At 51.0% G+C, this 15,963-nt stretch overlaps 5 protein-coding genes across 5 annotated transcripts; 4 read left to right on the plus strand and 1 right to left on the minus strand.

Moving 5' to 3' along the window:
• Nucleotides 1–312: 312 nt before the first annotated feature.
• BDP55DRAFT_542916 (uncharacterized protein) lies at nucleotides 313–2,695 on the plus strand (the record flags this gene model as incomplete). Its single annotated transcript, XM_060568364.1, has 2 exons — nucleotides 313–677; nucleotides 859–2,695. The coding sequence occupies 2 exons, from the start codon at nucleotides 313–315 to the stop codon at nucleotides 2,693–2,695; spliced, it is 2,202 nt and encodes a 733-aa protein (XP_060434758.1).
• Nucleotides 2,696–6,266: 3,571 nt separating this feature from the next.
• BDP55DRAFT_724625 (uncharacterized protein) lies at nucleotides 6,267–7,953 on the plus strand (the record flags this gene model as incomplete). The annotated part of the gene is made up of 4 exons (XM_060578911.1): nucleotides 6,267–6,533; nucleotides 6,601–6,817; nucleotides 6,874–7,265; nucleotides 7,321–7,953. 4 exons carry the CDS (start codon nucleotides 6,267–6,269, stop codon nucleotides 7,951–7,953), a joined length of 1,509 nt encoding a protein of 502 aa, XP_060434759.1.
• A 269-nt stretch (nucleotides 7,954–8,222) lies between these two features.
• On the minus strand, nucleotides 8,223–9,744 carry BDP55DRAFT_542768 (homogentisate 1,2-dioxygenase; the record flags this gene model as incomplete). Its single annotated transcript, XM_060568349.1, has 2 exons — nucleotides 8,223–9,368; nucleotides 9,430–9,744. 2 exons carry the CDS (start codon nucleotides 9,742–9,744, stop codon nucleotides 8,223–8,225), a joined length of 1,461 nt encoding a protein of 486 aa, XP_060434760.1.
• A 492-nt stretch (nucleotides 9,745–10,236) lies between these two features.
• BDP55DRAFT_543580 (cytochrome P450) lies at nucleotides 10,237–11,991 on the plus strand (the record flags this gene model as incomplete). The annotated part of the gene is made up of 3 exons (XM_060568419.1): nucleotides 10,237–10,818; nucleotides 10,888–11,191; nucleotides 11,249–11,991. 3 exons carry the CDS (start codon nucleotides 10,237–10,239, stop codon nucleotides 11,989–11,991), a joined length of 1,629 nt encoding a protein of 542 aa, XP_060434761.1.
• A 310-nt stretch (nucleotides 11,992–12,301) lies between these two features.
• BDP55DRAFT_649494 (uncharacterized protein) lies at nucleotides 12,302–15,709 on the plus strand. Its single transcript, XM_060573910.1, has 6 exons — nucleotides 12,302–12,752; nucleotides 12,817–13,966; nucleotides 14,034–14,159; nucleotides 14,236–15,100; nucleotides 15,161–15,348; nucleotides 15,409–15,709. Exons 1-6 carry the CDS (start codon nucleotides 12,526–12,528, stop codon nucleotides 15,511–15,513), a joined length of 2,661 nt encoding a protein of 886 aa, XP_060434762.1. The 5' UTR covers nucleotides 12,302–12,525; the 3' UTR covers nucleotides 15,514–15,709.
• Nucleotides 15,710–15,963: the final 254 nt, after the last annotated feature.

Here is a 15,963-nt window from a genome sequence, read left to right on the forward strand (position 1 = left end):
AAGGAGCAGGTTGAAGCTTGGACACCGTTCCTGCCTATTGCGATATTGACTTTTTCCCGCCCTCTCCCCACGCGCCTCCTCAACGAAGAAGGTGCGAAGCTCCAAGCGGCGGCCAAGCTCAAGCTCAAGCTCAAACCAAAAATCCCCAAAATCTCCAATAATTTGCAATCGACGCGCCCGCCACTCGAGCCTTCCACCCGGACGACTGGATGGATGGCTTGACTGCCAGACGAAGCTCTTCTCAAGGTTTCCTGGCGTCAAAGCCAGTGGTTCGATGGGCTCACTATGGCGGCGACAACCTCGTCCTCGCGCATGCTCCTCGCCCATCGCGACTTTTCCCGCAACCTCGACCACGTCGCTAGCATCTCGGCCTCCTTCTCTTGCAACCTCACTACCCTCCAAGACGCTCTTCAAAACACCTTCCAAAACACTCTTGCTAACATTCCGCGCTCTCACAGCACTCTCGACGATCTCCTTCCCCCACGCAACCTCTACAAGAACCACCGCGACACCTCTGACGTCTGGCGCCCTGCTTCCTCCATCTACTCCGACGGCGACAACTATACCTCCCCGATCTCGCCAAACTTCGCAAACGTGGCTGCCCGAAACACATACACCTCCGCCGTGGCGGACATCTCACCTCCGAGCTCTCCTGACATGGAAGCTCACAGAGATGGGTAAGTCGAATCCAGTCATTCCTACCAAAACGCAGCGTCAGACACAGGAACACAAAACGTGCAGTTTGTCTGAGAAGTCTTCTTCTCTCTCAAATCCCACGTGGAATGTCTTGTCTCGTCTAGCTTTTTGGATAGTGAATCACTTGCAACTCAGCCACTAACCAATGTGTCTCTACTTTAGGACCACCACGCAGGGCCGGGGTAATGTCTCGCCCATGGACGAGAGCCCGGACATGTCGCAGCTCGATATCAACGGCGCCCATCACCAGGCCCAGCCAAAGACAAATATCCCTATGATGCGCCGCGAACGTCGCAAGAATCAAGAAGCTGCCGCTCACACGCTCCGAGAGACCAAATCCCAGCAACGCTTGCGGATCCAGCGCGAGACCAAGTGGGATGACATGACGGGCGAACCCACGTCCCAGACCACGGGCCGTGCGGGTCAAGTCAGGCCACAAGAGTATGCCCAGGAGTTTGGTGCAAATTCGCAGTTCGGCAAGTCCCCGGCCGCAATGAGAGCCATGCAGAACGCACCACAGGCGCAGCAAACTTTTGGTGATCGTCTGCGAAGGTTGAGACCCGTCGGCGGAAGCCCAAAGCAACAGCAGCAGCAGCCGCCGCAGTCGCCGCCCCAAGCATCATCGGCACCCGATGTCATTGACGAGCGCCCACCATGGCGAGGTGCAAGCGGACGAGCGCCCATCGTGAGCCCAGTCCGTGACACGAAGCCTGCAGCACCTCTCAACATTCCTCCCAAGAGCACCAGACGCGCCGCCGTTGGGCCTCGGCTGCCCATCGCAGGTGTCAATTCACCACTGTCCCCTGTCAGCCCCTCGGGATCTGAAACGTCACCACGGTCGAGGACGCCCACCATGAGAACTGTCTTCAACGCTCCCCGCCAGCTGACTACTGCTTCTAACGCTTCTTCTCCTACTGCCGCTCGCACCCCTCCACCCGCACAGTCGGCATATCCCAGTCCTCCCAACTCGGGCGCTGGAGTCCAATCGCCCGTACATGCGACGCTCGAAGCCACTAATGACGCCAATGTCACGAAGAGACAGCCCCCATCCCTGACGGGCCTGCCCGCTGCCCCTAATGCACATCTCGGCCTCGACAAGGCTATACGAAGAAAGCCTCCTCCTGCCAACTCGCATGCGCTTCACGCTCCGCAGCCCTCCTATTCCTCCAGCGTGTACTCAGAACAGACTGTTCACGCACCCGCCAGCACTCACGAAAGATCGCCGCCTCGCGCTCCTGCAGCAGCCCAACGCGAAGCTGCCGCTGCAGCCAAGCAAACTGACCCCTGGGCTCAGCCTCCCTCGAGATTCAGCGTTACTACATACGCGACTTCCGCCGATCCCGATACGCCTCGCGAATCTGCAGAGACGGATCGGCCTCCGGTACCATCTCTCCCGACGCCACCGCAACAGCAAAAGGACGGTGTAATGAACCGCAGACGACCACCTGTACTCAAGTCCACGAGCCCTTCCATCAACCCAGATCAGCCCATTGTCATCTCCATGTCGTCCCCCTATATGTCGGGCGCCTTTACTGAGGACACGTCGCCGCCGCCTGCCCGAACCCAGCTGCCCAGCCAGAAGCATCCGCTGCCTAGAACGAGCTCTGCAAGTCTGTACAGCAACTCGAGCCGCCCGGAGTCGGTCTGGTCAACTAGCAAAGCCTTGCCTCCGCCGCCGACTGAGCTCTCCATGGTCAACGATCGTGTGGGCTACCTCAACGCCCGGTTGGAGTCGTTGGGCAATCGCCGCATCAACATCAACCAGGCCATCAAGCAAATGACGGAGCTTATGCCGACCGACAGTATCTTGGCCAGCGAGGCCGTCCTTAGGAAACGCGAGGCCGAGAAGCGCAAGGTGGAGGCACTCAAAGTTGAGCTTGCCGAGGTCCAGCGAGAGGAGTACGAGATTGGCCTCAAGTTGCACAGAGCGTACAAGAGGATGGATCGCAACGCAGAGTACGAGCCGACGACGCTCTGGGTGCGGAGAGTTACTGGCTAGCCAATCCTAGCCCGTCACAGTGAACCGTGAGAGGAAGAGTGCTTGTATGATATTTTCGGGCCCTGTTCATACCGGCAGTTCGGACGGCTGCTTATTTTGGTGCAGCACGGGTCGCGGACATTGACGGAAGCGTTTCAGAGGAGTTTGCGTGGTTGAAAAAAAAAAGCTGGACAGCACAGTTTATTGCGAACACGAAGTTTTATGGCCCTGACTTGCACTTTTCCTGTTTTTGTTACCCTCTTTTGGGAATCGGGTTGCGAATTGGGCATGGTTTGATGGGATGGGTCGGGCGTCTCTTGGGAGATGAAGTTTTGTTTCTATCCTTTTTGTTTTTGATACCTATTTTTCTCTGAGAACTGTAGAACAGAATTCTAGAAAACTTTTCTTCTCAATCGAACTTTTCAACTCAAGTACTGTCCCAGCCCTAGTTTGTCTCGTGTTGTCTCTCACGTGAGGCCGTTTGCTTGGTGAACCGGTGTTTTGAAACAGTGACATGTTGGGATGGAGAGTGTTGGCGCATAAATGTGGAGGGTTGTGAGGATAGTCTATAAAGGTTTAAGAGCTAAAGATTATAGTGAAAATGATGGAGTCTCTGAGGCTTTACTGTGAGTTATCGGTCCAAAGCTGAGGGGTTTCCGAGGAGGGGTATAAGGTGCGATAATGACAGCCTTTGAGACGACTACTCGGCAACGTAGAGGGCGTTTTTCCAGCTTTTGTTGCTCTCATAGGCTAACTATCATTACCTCGTCGGGCGAATACGCAGGATGGGTGTTGATATACCAGATTCGAAGGGAGATCTTGTAGTTTTCGCCATGGATGTCGACCTACATTTGCTGCAACGAAAGCATCAAATCAATACAAGGTATTCTTCCGGCGGCTTTGCGATGAAACGACCGGGATGCAGTTGAAAAGATTGTTCGTTAGTAGTTTTCAAGGCATAGTTGCTGGCAAGTTGACAGTGCCAATCATTGTCTTCTGGACGAGGACTTTGGTTTCTGAACATGTAACTGGGACGCAACACCTGCAACTTGGGTTTGGCGGCCAGACTGTTGGTAAACAGGCAGCATAATCTTTCTACAACAGTTAATGTCGACACCCCGTTTGCCGCGGCCACTGAGCCACGGATTGGTTCTTTGTTCCGCGTGATTTATCCAGAATCTGCCTGACCTACTCAGATCAAAGTACCCCTGGGGCAGTAGCCAGCCGTCACTATCGAAATCGACATACTTGAACAGGCGAAGTATCTTCTTCCATCGCGCGGAAGGTGATATGGGTTGGGCAAATGACCCTTCCACACACGTTCTTCAACCTCGGAGGAGCTTATGACGACTGCTTCCTCCTTGCAGATCCTATGGACGTATCATCATACACGAAACCGTATTTTGTCCCTGGCAAAACACTGCCCTGCGGACAAGTATCCCATGGGTTCTGGAGAACGACATGTACATTGGGACGTAGTACCTCTCTCCTCAACTGCCAGATGGCGTCACTACATCCGTCTCGAGTCTTTCTTTAGGTTTGATCTATCTCGAGATTATTCGTAGGCGGATCTGAGAGAAAACGAGTAAATTTAGAGAAAAGCTGGAGACGGATGTAGTAACGCCGGGATAGGAAGGAGTAATAACTGTTCCAAGCTATTCCGTATCAAAGACATGCTATTGATCAATACGACACCTCTGTAAAGAAGTAAAAATATACTCAGCGTTGGAGTGTATCGGAAATAGAATTAACGCTACGTGTATCTAGCACTCGAGGGGAAATTAAGCAGGAGTCCTGTTGTGTTTATGGGCCGAAGATAGCCTGCACACCGAAACTTTTGTCAATTGGTTGAATTTGGCCCGTTATTGCTCCTATTATGTTTCAAAGCCCTCTAAGAATGCCATCGTCGGACGTGTTTGTGGGAACTCGAGTCCTGATTGCGCCTTCAGGTTAAATAAGACCTCGTCAAGCGTATCCAGAATATACTCTCTGCAACACATAGATAGGAGCTCTTTTCGTATAGCAATCGGCGTTTGATGAGAATCTTCATCAGTGAAAAGCCATGAGCTACTCAAATAGGTGACGTCTGGTTTCAAAAATGGAGTAGTTCAGATATGTCAGGATCATGCCGCCGAGCTCATTGTTTGCTTCTTCTTTCGTGAATTGCTGGTTCGAGATATGACCTACAGAGCCTTGACAAAAGCTCTTGGTACTGTGGTGTACAAATCGTACGGTGCTTTCCTCTTCATCTATCACGACCAAGCTGCCGCAGAAACCATGGACTTTGTTGATATTGTTTATCAGCCTTTTAGGGTCATGTTTCTCTTCGCCTACGGTCTCGCTTGCCATCTCTTGTATTTGAGTTGATGTCAGTGGCTCATATGCTGCAGCGAGATACTTGAGATCGATTATGGTATCTCTGAGGATCTCGAGCCACTGATTTCCCCAATATTCGGGCGTACTTTATTTCGAGATCTCGAGGAGGTGATTTGATTGCCTCTCGTATGTCGTGGTCTGAGTTAGGTTTTGAGATCCACCTACCACGATATCACCCAAGGCAGCAAATTGTTGAACCGCCTGCAGCAGGTTGGTCAGACGAGGCCCAAAACACCGGGATGAAAGTCGCCTCTGGCGAGCTTCGTGATCGTCTCAACCGTAAGTCGCATCACGTCACCTGTGGTCGGGGGTTTGGTGCAGGCTGTAGAATGGTCAAACCTGAAAGATGCCTTCTATGGAGAGATGAGCAAAGCCTCAAACTCGGAAACTGCTTGTGTCAGTCGTATCTCTGGCTTTAACAGAGAAGCCTGGCGTAACGCAAGCGCCATGGTTCTGACTCAAGCGCTCGAGAACCTCAGCAAACCTAAGACTCGAAGATGATTGTCGCTTTATTCGAGAAATATCGTAGATGCTGCCCCCGCCTCTAAGCCTGATCAAGTTGACTGATGTAACTACTTTACCTAGTAGGCGTAGTCATGTGATATATGCAGCCATTGAGGATCCTTATTGGGTCACTGCTACGTAAACAAGTACTGTTGCGCCTGATGGCGAACCACCATAACCCCACCAGTATTCAGGATATTCGTGTTCTGAAGACATCTAGATGTGTATCATGCATTGAGCACCTGCAGGCTTTGATTAACTATTTCACAATTGTAAGTTATGGACAAGAATAGCAAACAATCTCATAATTGGATCTTATTTCTCTTATATTCGCCTATGAATAATCTCGAAATAGAGAAAATTTAGTGCAAGATTGGAGACGGATGTAATGACGAATGTTATGACGCCATTCAGCACATCAGTCAATGGGATGAGGTTCATTGTCGGGTACACACCACTGCATTATGGGTCTTCCCTCACAAAAGTCCTTCAAGAGTGATTTATCTTACTGCAATTAACACTTCAGCCAGGCCACCCTTATCTAAGGAACTTTGGCTTGCAGGTCGCCCCGGTTCCCAAGTACCAAACCTCGGCACGTGATGTCAGCAATTGGATTTCTTTCCCGCCCAACCTCCCGGCATCTTTGATGGTGTCTGATTAATTACATTACACGAGCGTAGGCCAGCACTGAGATCTTGACGCAAAAGTGAAGATGGAGGTACTCGCTCTTGGTCTTGCCTGGGCCTTGAACCACACGATCCCGTCGCAGAATATTCTCAGTCGCTTCGGCCTGGCATCTTTGACGGCCCAAAGCAGAGTATCCTGGCCACAGCTCTCTGCACAGCTCTCGCCCAATGCATCAGTCGTGCTTCCCAACGAACCCATTTTCGATGATTTCACAAGTAGATGGCGCGATTGGCATGCGCCAGACGTAGGAGTCGTTGTAAATGTCTTCACTGAGAACGATATTCAAGTCACAGTATGTGCTTTAGAAAGAGGTCTATTTGACTGGTATGTTTTGCATCTGACAGTCAGTGCCTCTGCAGATTCGTTATGCCAATGAGCAAGGGCTCCCTTTCCTTGCTAGATCCGGGGGTCACGGTGCGACGGAGTCCCTTAGTCTGGCCAAGAACGTGGTGTCTATCGACCTTCGCGGTATGAGCCAGGTAATCATCGCTGAGAATGGCGAGATTGCTACGATTGGAGGTGGAGCGAGTGTCAAGGAAGTTGTCAACACCTTATGGGCAGCAGGCAAGCAAACAGGTATGCCCCGTTAGAAGCTCTTTAGAATCCCATGATATGATACTGACGACGAAAAGTAACGGGAATCTGTGAGTGCGTTGGTATATCTGCTCCAGTTCTAGGAGGCGGCCACGGATGGCTTCAGGGCCAGCATGGCCTAGCTTCGGACCAAGTCATCTCAGCAAGAGTTGTTCTCCCCGATGGAAAGCTCGTCACAGCGTCTGATGATGAGAACCCCGATCTCTTCTGGGCTTTGAGGGGAGCCGGGCACAACTTTGGCATCGTCACTGAATGGCAGTACCGGGTCTACAATGTCAAAAACACGAAGTGGTCTTACCAGATTTTCATCTACCTCGGGGACAAACTTGAGGAAGTCCTCAGTCTGACCAACGAGATGATGAAGACTCAGCCTGCAGAAGTCACGCACTGGATGTATTTCGTCAACATCCCAGAGATTGACCCCAAGCGGGTAAGTCAACACGACCGCAGAATTCCTTCAATGCGGAATGCTAAAGACGGAATAGCCCATAATCTGGTACGCCATTATATCAGACGACGCCTTGGAAAAGTCGACAGAATACGCGAAGCCTCTCTATGACATTGATCACATCAACGTCGAAGCTGGTGTGGCACCTATGCCAGATTTGGCAGGCTTGACCTTCATGAGCAGTGATAGTGTCGGATGCGCCAAAGGCTACACGGGCTTGAGATACCCAATCGGCCTCAAGACGTATGATTTGCCTGCAGTCCGGAGAGTCTTTGATGACATTGCCGACATGTCAGACCGGAACCCAGAGTTTGCCGGGTCGTTCTTCCTCCTTGAAGGGTACTCGACTCACGGCGTTAAAGCCGTTGATGAAAAGAGCTCAGCTTTCCCGCATCGAGATGATGACATTTTGGTAACATCATACATTATGTACAAGCCCAATGCGTCTCTTGATGCACTCGCTCAAGAGTACGGAGAGAAGCTTAGAGGGCATCTACTTGACGCGAGCCATGAGCCAGAGCATCTGAGGGCCTATGTGAACTATGCCCATGGAATCGAATCACTTGAGGCTGTTTATGGATGGGACGAGTGGAGACTAGAGAAGTTGAGAGAACTGAAGGCGAAATGGGATCCTCAAAATCGCATGAGGTTCTACAATCCTATAATATGAGACTTGAGCCTCAGTTTCTTCCTGGTACTCGTGGAAGGAGAAGTTCAGAAGGTCCGGTATGCAGGTGTGCTGTTTGACACAAAGTTCAGATCAGACTTATTTCATTCTGGGATTATTCACAAATGGTCTCCTTGACGTTTCTCTTGCGCCTGATTCCTTTGGAAGGATTCGTTGCCTTTCTTTATTCTATACTAGCGCACTCTGCGGTAACGAGCCGCTTTAACATGTTACACATAATTCATTCACATGGTCTCTTCTCAACATCGCGCTTAGCTCAGATGGTTTGCCTTGTTAGATCTCAAAAGCTTAGGATCAATCTCAAACTGAGAGAAGTTGTCCACCAGATCATCCCACATCTTGGGATCGTGCTCGTGCTTCTCCTTGCTGTTCCAGGCATAGTCGGTGATAGTGAGAGCTCGGCTCGTCTCGAACATAAAGGCAATGGAGCCGAGCGAGATCTGCATCTGAGGGGGGTCCGCCTTGGACGCAGCGGCGAATTGCTCGTATGCAACGCCGTGAGGCACGAATCCACATTCGAATGAGATACTTCCCGGCTGGAACTCATCAGACCGGCCTCCATATTCGCCATAGATCAGTCCCATCAGCTCAGAAGCGCAGTTTCTGTGGTAGTACGGCGGTCGGTAGGTGTGAGACGCGACGTCCCATCTAGGGGAGAAGATCAAGAAGTCTGCCAGGGGCGCGGCTGGGTCTCGGGACTTGGCTGTCAAGACACAGAAGATGGACGGATCGATGTGGTCTACGGAAATAGAACCCACGTTGACGAACTTGGTGAGGTCGTACTTGTACGGGACGTAGTTTCCGTGCCAGGCAACAACATCGAAGGGGCAGTGCCGTTGTGTGCTGTTGAAGAACTTTCCGCCGAGCTTATATACGATGTTCCAAGGGTCGTCTTTCGTGACCTCGTACGCGGCAACCGGGTGCAGAAAGTCGCGAGCGTTGGCCAGTCCGTTCGCTCCCAAGGGACCCAACTCGGGGAGCTCCCAATTTGAGCCCCAGATCTCCAGGATGTATCCACGAGTCGGTCCTTCAACGTTGACCTTGAAGCGAAGACCGCGCTGGATAACGCAAATCTCACCCGGTTGCACGTACAAGAAACCAAACTCCGTTTGGATGTCTAGAGCACCTTGCTGAGGCACAACGAGCCAATCGCCGTCGGAGTTGGCAAAGGCCCTTTTTGTCATGCTCTTGTTGCAAAGATAGACGTGAGTGGCGAGGCCTTCTCGAAGAGTTGGATCTCCGGAACCGGCAACAGTCTTGAGACCATCGACAAAGTCCATGTCTTTGCCTTCAGGAACCGGGAACGGTTTCCATGCCAATTGAGTGGGAGAGACGTGAACTCGAGGGTTGATCGGGATGAAAGTCGACTCAGTGTCCTTGTTATCAGGAAGATCGGTCTAGAAGAGGAGAGTTAGCCACACTTTTGGAAACAAAAGCCAATTGATGAATCAGGCTTACGAATCCCTGGTGAGCTACAGCTGGTCGCGATCGGTACAGCCAAGCTTTTTTGTTCGAGTGCCTGGGCGCGACGAAGGCCGAAGCCGTCACCTGTTCGGCGTACAATCCATACCTAATGCTCCTCGGGCTATTTTGGCCCCTCGGAATGGTGCCAGCGATAGCCTCAGACTCGAAGCTGTTGTTGAACCCAGGCTGATAAGAGTACGGGTCATTCGGGCGCGTCGCAAACGAAGGAACTGCTCCGTCTTGCTGCGTCGCCGCCCAGTGAAAGGCGTTTTGGAAGTCCTTCGGCTTGAGATCTTTTGGCGCTGCCATGGTGAAGTTAAGATAGCTTAGTGACTGCGTGGAGGGGTTACTGGTGAGGGGCTGACGATGACGACGGCTCAATGGAGCTATCTGTCGCTTTTGTAAGAAATGATCCCCTGTCCATTGCGGAAAGCTTCACCCCACATGGAGCTATCTGAGCTAGGGCAGCTACTCCACACGGTCTTCACGGCAGTCTGCAAGTTGGAGCGTGTGGAGGTTCGGAGAGCTTTGTTGTTGCCCTGAGACGACCTGTGTGGGATTCCAGTCCGGACAAGTCTCCTAGCGTGCGGGGATGTGGTGTCTCTGTCATGACTGACACAGTCGCCGAAGTGGGCTCGTGCTCCAATGCGGGAACCACGATTGAGTGTGCATAGTATCCGCTGGACTAAGAAGCCACACTTGTTATGAAAGATGGCTATTAGAATGAGGTTTGCACAATCTCGCATTGGGTTTAATCAGGGCAGACTCTAACTAATATCGACCACGACGTGATTATACACTATGTCGTTACTCAAGTTATTAAGCTTTCTCTCTATCACCATAGTTGTAGCTCACTTTTACATCAAGAGCAGAACAACTGCCACTCGAAAGGGGTACAAGACCATCCCAGGACCAAAGGGATGGCCTCTAGTAGGCAATGCGCCTCAACTAGGCTCGGCACCACATCGACAAGTCCAACGATGGGCTCAGGATTATGGCGAGATTGTCAAAGTTCGTCTTGGTTGGGAGAACTGGGTCTTTGTCAATAGTCCAGACGCCGTCCGCGAAATATTTGACAAACAATCGGCAAAAACCTCTGGAAGGTCGCCGATGCCGGTGCTCTCTGACCTTTTGTCTGGGAGCAACAGACTCTTACTTTTGACTTACGGGAGTAAATGGCGGCAATTGCGAACGATTGTGCACAAGCTCCTCACGCCAAAAGCCTCGGACATGTACAAGCCATCGCAAGAGTTTGAAGCCAAACAGCTCCTCTACGATATCGCAACCGATAACGCAGACCAAGAAAGTTTCTACATGCATGTGCGCAGATACACAACATCGGTTGTGCTCACCAGTACATACGGACTTCGTGTTCCTAAGTGGGTAAGTAGTCGTTCTTAGATCAATTTCTCTTAGAGGAAGATGTAACTAATCCCTGATTGGAAAACACAGGACTGCGAAGATGTGCGCCAGATTTACGAGCTCTTGAAAGACTTCACTGAAGTTGCAGAGCCTGGCGCTTACATCGCGGATATGTTTCCTCCGCTGGCCAACCTTCCATCATTCCTTCAGTGGTGGCGACCGGCTGCTCTTCGTGCTTACGGAAGGCAGAGGAAAATCTGGATGCATTATTGGAATGGCTTGAAGACGTCGGTGGCTGAGAAAAAAGCCCCAGAGTGCTTCGTGAAACAATTTATGGAGTCAGACTTTGAAAAACTTGGCATCACAGACGTCCAGGCTGGTTTTGTTGCAGGCTGTGAGTACCCTCTCCGGCTCCCTTATTGCTAATGCAGAGAGCTGACTCTTGGTAAAGCCATGATTGAGGCTGGCTCTGAGACAACTTCATCGGCGTTGAATAGCTGCATTCTTTATCTGGCGGCGAATCCCAGAGTGCAGGATATTGCGAACGAGGAGTTAACGCGAGTGATCGGCGATGATAGATCACCAACGTTTGCTGATGAAGCTAATTTGCCCTACATCAGAGCAACTGGGAAAGAGGTCCTTCGTATCCGGCCAGTCACCACAATAGGGAGCCCGCACTACACAACATCAGACGTTGTCTATAAGGACTATTTCATCCCCAAGGATACCGTTGTTGCCATTCCGCAATATGTCTTGCATTTCAGCCCCGACAAATGGACTGATCCCGAAGACTTCAACCCATCACGTTATTTGGCTTATCCTGAAAAGGCTGGCTTTTACGCCGCTCAGGGAGACGCCAAAGCTCGTGACCATTTTGACTTTGGTGGAGGGAGGCGCATCTGCCCTGGCATGCATTTGGCTGAGAACAGCCTGTTCATCACATTGGCTAAGATCTTGTGGGCCTTCAAGATCGAGCCGGCATTGGATCCGAACGGCAACGAACTGCCGGTAGATCTATCCGATGAAGCTTATGAGCCGGGGATCAACACACTTCCCAAACCCTTCAAAGTCCGATTCACGCCACGCAACAACAGAAGAGCTGAAGTTCTCAAATATGAGTGGTTCCAAGCAGAAAGAGACGGGTTCTACTTGGGAAGCGTCAAGGTTGACACGAAGGGCATGGTAGTAGCATAACAGTAGAGCGCGACGGGGAATTAACGGAGAGCGATCCGCCTGTGTTCTGTCTTTCGAGTCATTGGCTGCGTTTCGTCCGAGCTGTAGCATACAAGAGCCACAGGTCCGCATGGGTCCAACGGAGCATTAAGGCCAATAGCAACTAGCATATTTGTACAAATCCTTCTCAGATCCAATGTTCTCAAAGCTGGTGGATACGAATGCGATGAACCCCACACCTTTCCCCGCAACCACCGTGGCAGCGAAGAGTTGATAATAACTTACTGATCAACTTGCTGCGGCGGCCCGCGGGCGTTCCCCGTGTCCGTCTTGGCGCTATTCTGTCGATCTTCGATGACGATGCGGTCTGGTTGGCCATTCGTGGACGATACTCCAACAAACTGAATCGTGCTTCCCCATGTTCTCCCCAACAACGCGATAGAATTTACTGCTCGTCTTACTTTACTCTCGAGATACCCGTCCTACACCTTATCGACAAAGCATTGTATAGTTTGCCTACCTCGTCCATCACCGAACCCAGAAACTTTGTTCTCCATGTCTTCTATCACATCCTTGCCTGCGGACGCGACAGGGCAACTTGAGGCATCGACCGAGACCACCAAAGCAGGGGAGAAGCGCGCTCGTCGTGCTACTCGCCCTTACAAGTGTGCTCACTGCCCCAAGGTCTTCAAACGTAGTGAGCACTGCATTCGTCATGAGCGTAGCCATACAAAAGAGAAGCCTTATGCTTGCCAGTACTGTTTGAAGACGTATTCAAGAAAGTGAGGCTCCCTCGAAATGACCTAGCGCTATTTGAGCAATGATCAGTGATTAATCGATAGGCAGAGATCTCGTGACTCGGCATGAGAAGACCCTACATGCGGAACACAATAGTAAAGTCATCGATGATCCATCCGGCGATGATCCATCCGACGATGATGCATCAGAAGAGGAAACTTCGAGTGAAAGAGATCATGCCCTTAAGCGACATTGCGCCTATCGCACCCCTTTGAGCCAGCCCTCGCTAGGAGATGGCCCAAGGAGAGACTCTTGCTCGTCAACTCTAGTTTCCAATAGTATCGTGGTCGCAACGCAGCACAAGAGCAAGTCGAGAAACACTCAACAATTTCCACCATGCGGGCAGGCAGCTCTCACTCCTCCGCAAACGCACGATACCTCGACTTCGAACTCAGCAGACGCCTTGGATATGGTTTTCGACACGAATCCCGGCACAATCTTTGGCCGTAGTCAGCCGCTAGGCCTACCTATGACCCAAGGGTTTGTCTCTAATCGGCTACGGAATCAACTCAGCGAACATGGAGGCACCACGGACAGGGACCATATGACAAACGGTCACCCCCAGCTTACAGAAGAAGATGGCTCAGGTTTTGGTCCCTTGGACTCTTTTCTCGCAGGTCCAACTTCACAGCCAATATTGCCCATGTCTGAGGAAACCTTTGATTTCACGCACGACTTTGGCTTCCTCGACGCTCCGGACTGGATGGGATTATCATACCCAAACACTGGCCTTGAAGCCTCAAATGATTCCAACACCAGTTCTCTAGAGCAGCCATGCTCATCGGAAAGGAGTCTATGTCAAGCAGGTAAACCGTCCCAGTCGGGAGCCTTGGATTCAAGGCCTCAAGCCGTTTCTGAGCGCAACCTTCCACGACTGCTTGAGAACAAGCGATCTCTGAAGCCAAGTCTCACCATGGATAAGCCCATGCACGACTCAATCTGTAGAGACGTGAATAAGCGGCTTACCGGTCCTGACATATCAAAGGACATTCCCCCCTTGAAGGCTTGTCAAAGCTTCCTCTCTAGTTACGTGGAGTGTTTTCATTGTCACCTACCTTTGATTCACATTCAGACGATTTCGCATGGTGATATTCCTAGTCCCCTGATACTTGCCATGTGCAGTATTGGCGCTTTGTATCGCTTAGATCGCCGTCGAGCACGGCGGCTTTGGGATCTGGCGCTGAGATTGATTGAGCCGGTGGGTTGTCTCTGCTCATGTACGATGATGATTTAGGCGAAATTCAGTACTGATGATTATCTCGCAGATTCTTACGAGAGACTGTCCACTCTGGGTTATGCAAACTAAGTTTCTGTTGACTTTCTTCGCTATTTTCAGTGGCGACAATGACTTGGCGGCCCAGTCAATAGGAGAGAGCAGTCATTATACCTTGGTAAGCTTCAGCTACAATTTGATACTGCTAGAGCCTAGGTCAGAGTCCCTAACTATCACATTTAACAACTCTCTAGTTATACGCAAAGGTCCGGCATCAGCTGCAACACGACAACGTGGATCTTCTGAGTTCAACTTGGGCAGACTGGGTACAACGCGAATCATGGAAGAGACTCCTTGGCGCCATTTACGTGGCGAATACGGTCAATACCATCATATACGGCCTCAGTCCTGCCTTCAATTCCAGCCAGGATCTTGAAATCGAGCACTTCCATGACGAAAACCTCTGGAATGCGTCATCTGCCAACGAATGGCGAGAGTTGCGTGCCAGTTACAGAAAGAGGAACTCGAGAACAACCAAGGATATTCTGGAAGATGTCTTGTCCGAGAACACTGATGATTCCAGATTTGAGTCATACAACATCTCACCATTCTCTGCGCTCATTCTGATGCATGCCGTCTTGATACACACTTGGCAGCTCTCCCAGCTTTGGCAAACCTCGGCAGTTTTCTCCTTCCAATCAAAGACCGGGAGTTCATCTGTGGGGAAATCTCTCCTCGCAAATGTCCTGAAGTCATTGGACAGGTGTCACGGGTTACTGAAGCAAACCAGAGAAGGCCAGCTTGAGGATATGGACGACAACGACATCACATCGCTATGCTTTAGCTCACACGCCATACTCAGGGCAGCTTACATTCGGCTCTTTGACAACACCAAGAGTTTTGATCGTCTCAGTCTGCTCGCAAAAGATCCAAGTACCGTTGACAGCTCCGTCACCATGTTCGCGAACATGAAGCTGGAAAGAAACGTCGACTGTGTGAAGGCCATCGAGAAAACGCTGGAAGGAATTCAGCTACCAGTGAAGATGGGGCATATGCTCATACGGAAAACAGCTGCCTTCCGATGGAGCGTGGAGCATGCGGTTGCAGCCTGGGATAATGGTGAGTGCTACCGTGCAAGTAAAACACAACGTAAATGGTTGAAGCGAGCTAATTTTACAGTCCTCTTCACCACGAAATGGGCGCATTCAATCGAACTAGACATGAGGAGAGGTATCGAGCCCAGTGCGGCCGAATTAGACCTCCTCATGAAGATAAAAGACATCCTCGAGGAGGCAGACTATGATGCAAATGAGAGCGCATCTACCGCTGCAGGCTTAGCTAAAACCTGCAGTCTCTTCCTTCAAGATGTAAGCTCCCCTCTTATTGCCTGTCTCCTCCTCAGGTCATCATTAACAACGTATAACTAGGTATGGGTCTGGGGTATCACAGTGAGAATGGGCGATGTTCTGGAACGATTGGCACGGGCATACGAGCGAGAGATGGAGGCTGCTGGGCCTGCTTGTCAACCTTAGAACCACACTAGCGCATCCTAGTAGACCTGATCTACATCATACCAGACTTCAGGAGGTATATCAAACGTGTACCGTCCCGCCGGCGTGTGATCAGTCATCAACAAACCAACGAACAACCTTGTGTGGGCATGATCCTTCGCTGTGCTGCCCTACTAGCAACAACTCTCCAACTCGGGCCAATCAACTTCGCGATTAGCCCAGCGTCATCATCAGATAAGACGCGGTTTCATCGTCATGAATTCTTGCAAAGCGCATCAAAGCGTAATCAGAGCAGTGTTGTATGGAAGGCGACTGATGAGGCTAGCGCTGGAGTGTCACATAAGCTGCGTGCTGTTGATGCCAGCACCTCCGGATCCCACTTCAAGCGAGCTCAAATACTCTATGCCGCCAAGGCTGAACTGACGAGTCTGTTTCGCAGCGAATACACCAATAGGACTTCAATTCAGCACA

The sequence above is a fragment of the Colletotrichum godetiae genome, assembly GCF_030913485.1.
Source record: "Colletotrichum godetiae strain CBS 193.32 chromosome Unknown BDP55scaffold_5, whole genome shotgun sequence".
NCBI classification, from domain to species: Eukaryota; Fungi; Ascomycota; class Sordariomycetes; order Glomerellales; family Glomerellaceae; genus Colletotrichum; species Colletotrichum godetiae.

Excerpts from the sequence above, each read along its gene's own strand:
- BDP55DRAFT_649494 (XM_060573910.1), top strand. The coding sequence starts at position 12,526 with ATGTCTTCTATCACATCCTTGCCTGCGGACGCGACAGGGCAACTTGAG. Across the intron at positions 13,967-14,033 it reads CGCTGAGATTGATTGAGCCG|ATTCTTACGAGAGACTGTCC; the intron begins GTGGGTTGTCTC and ends ATTATCTCGCAG. Across the intron at positions 14,160-14,235 it reads AGAGCAGTCATTATACCTTG|TTATACGCAAAGGTCCGGCA; the intron begins GTAAGCTTCAGC and ends ACAACTCTCTAG.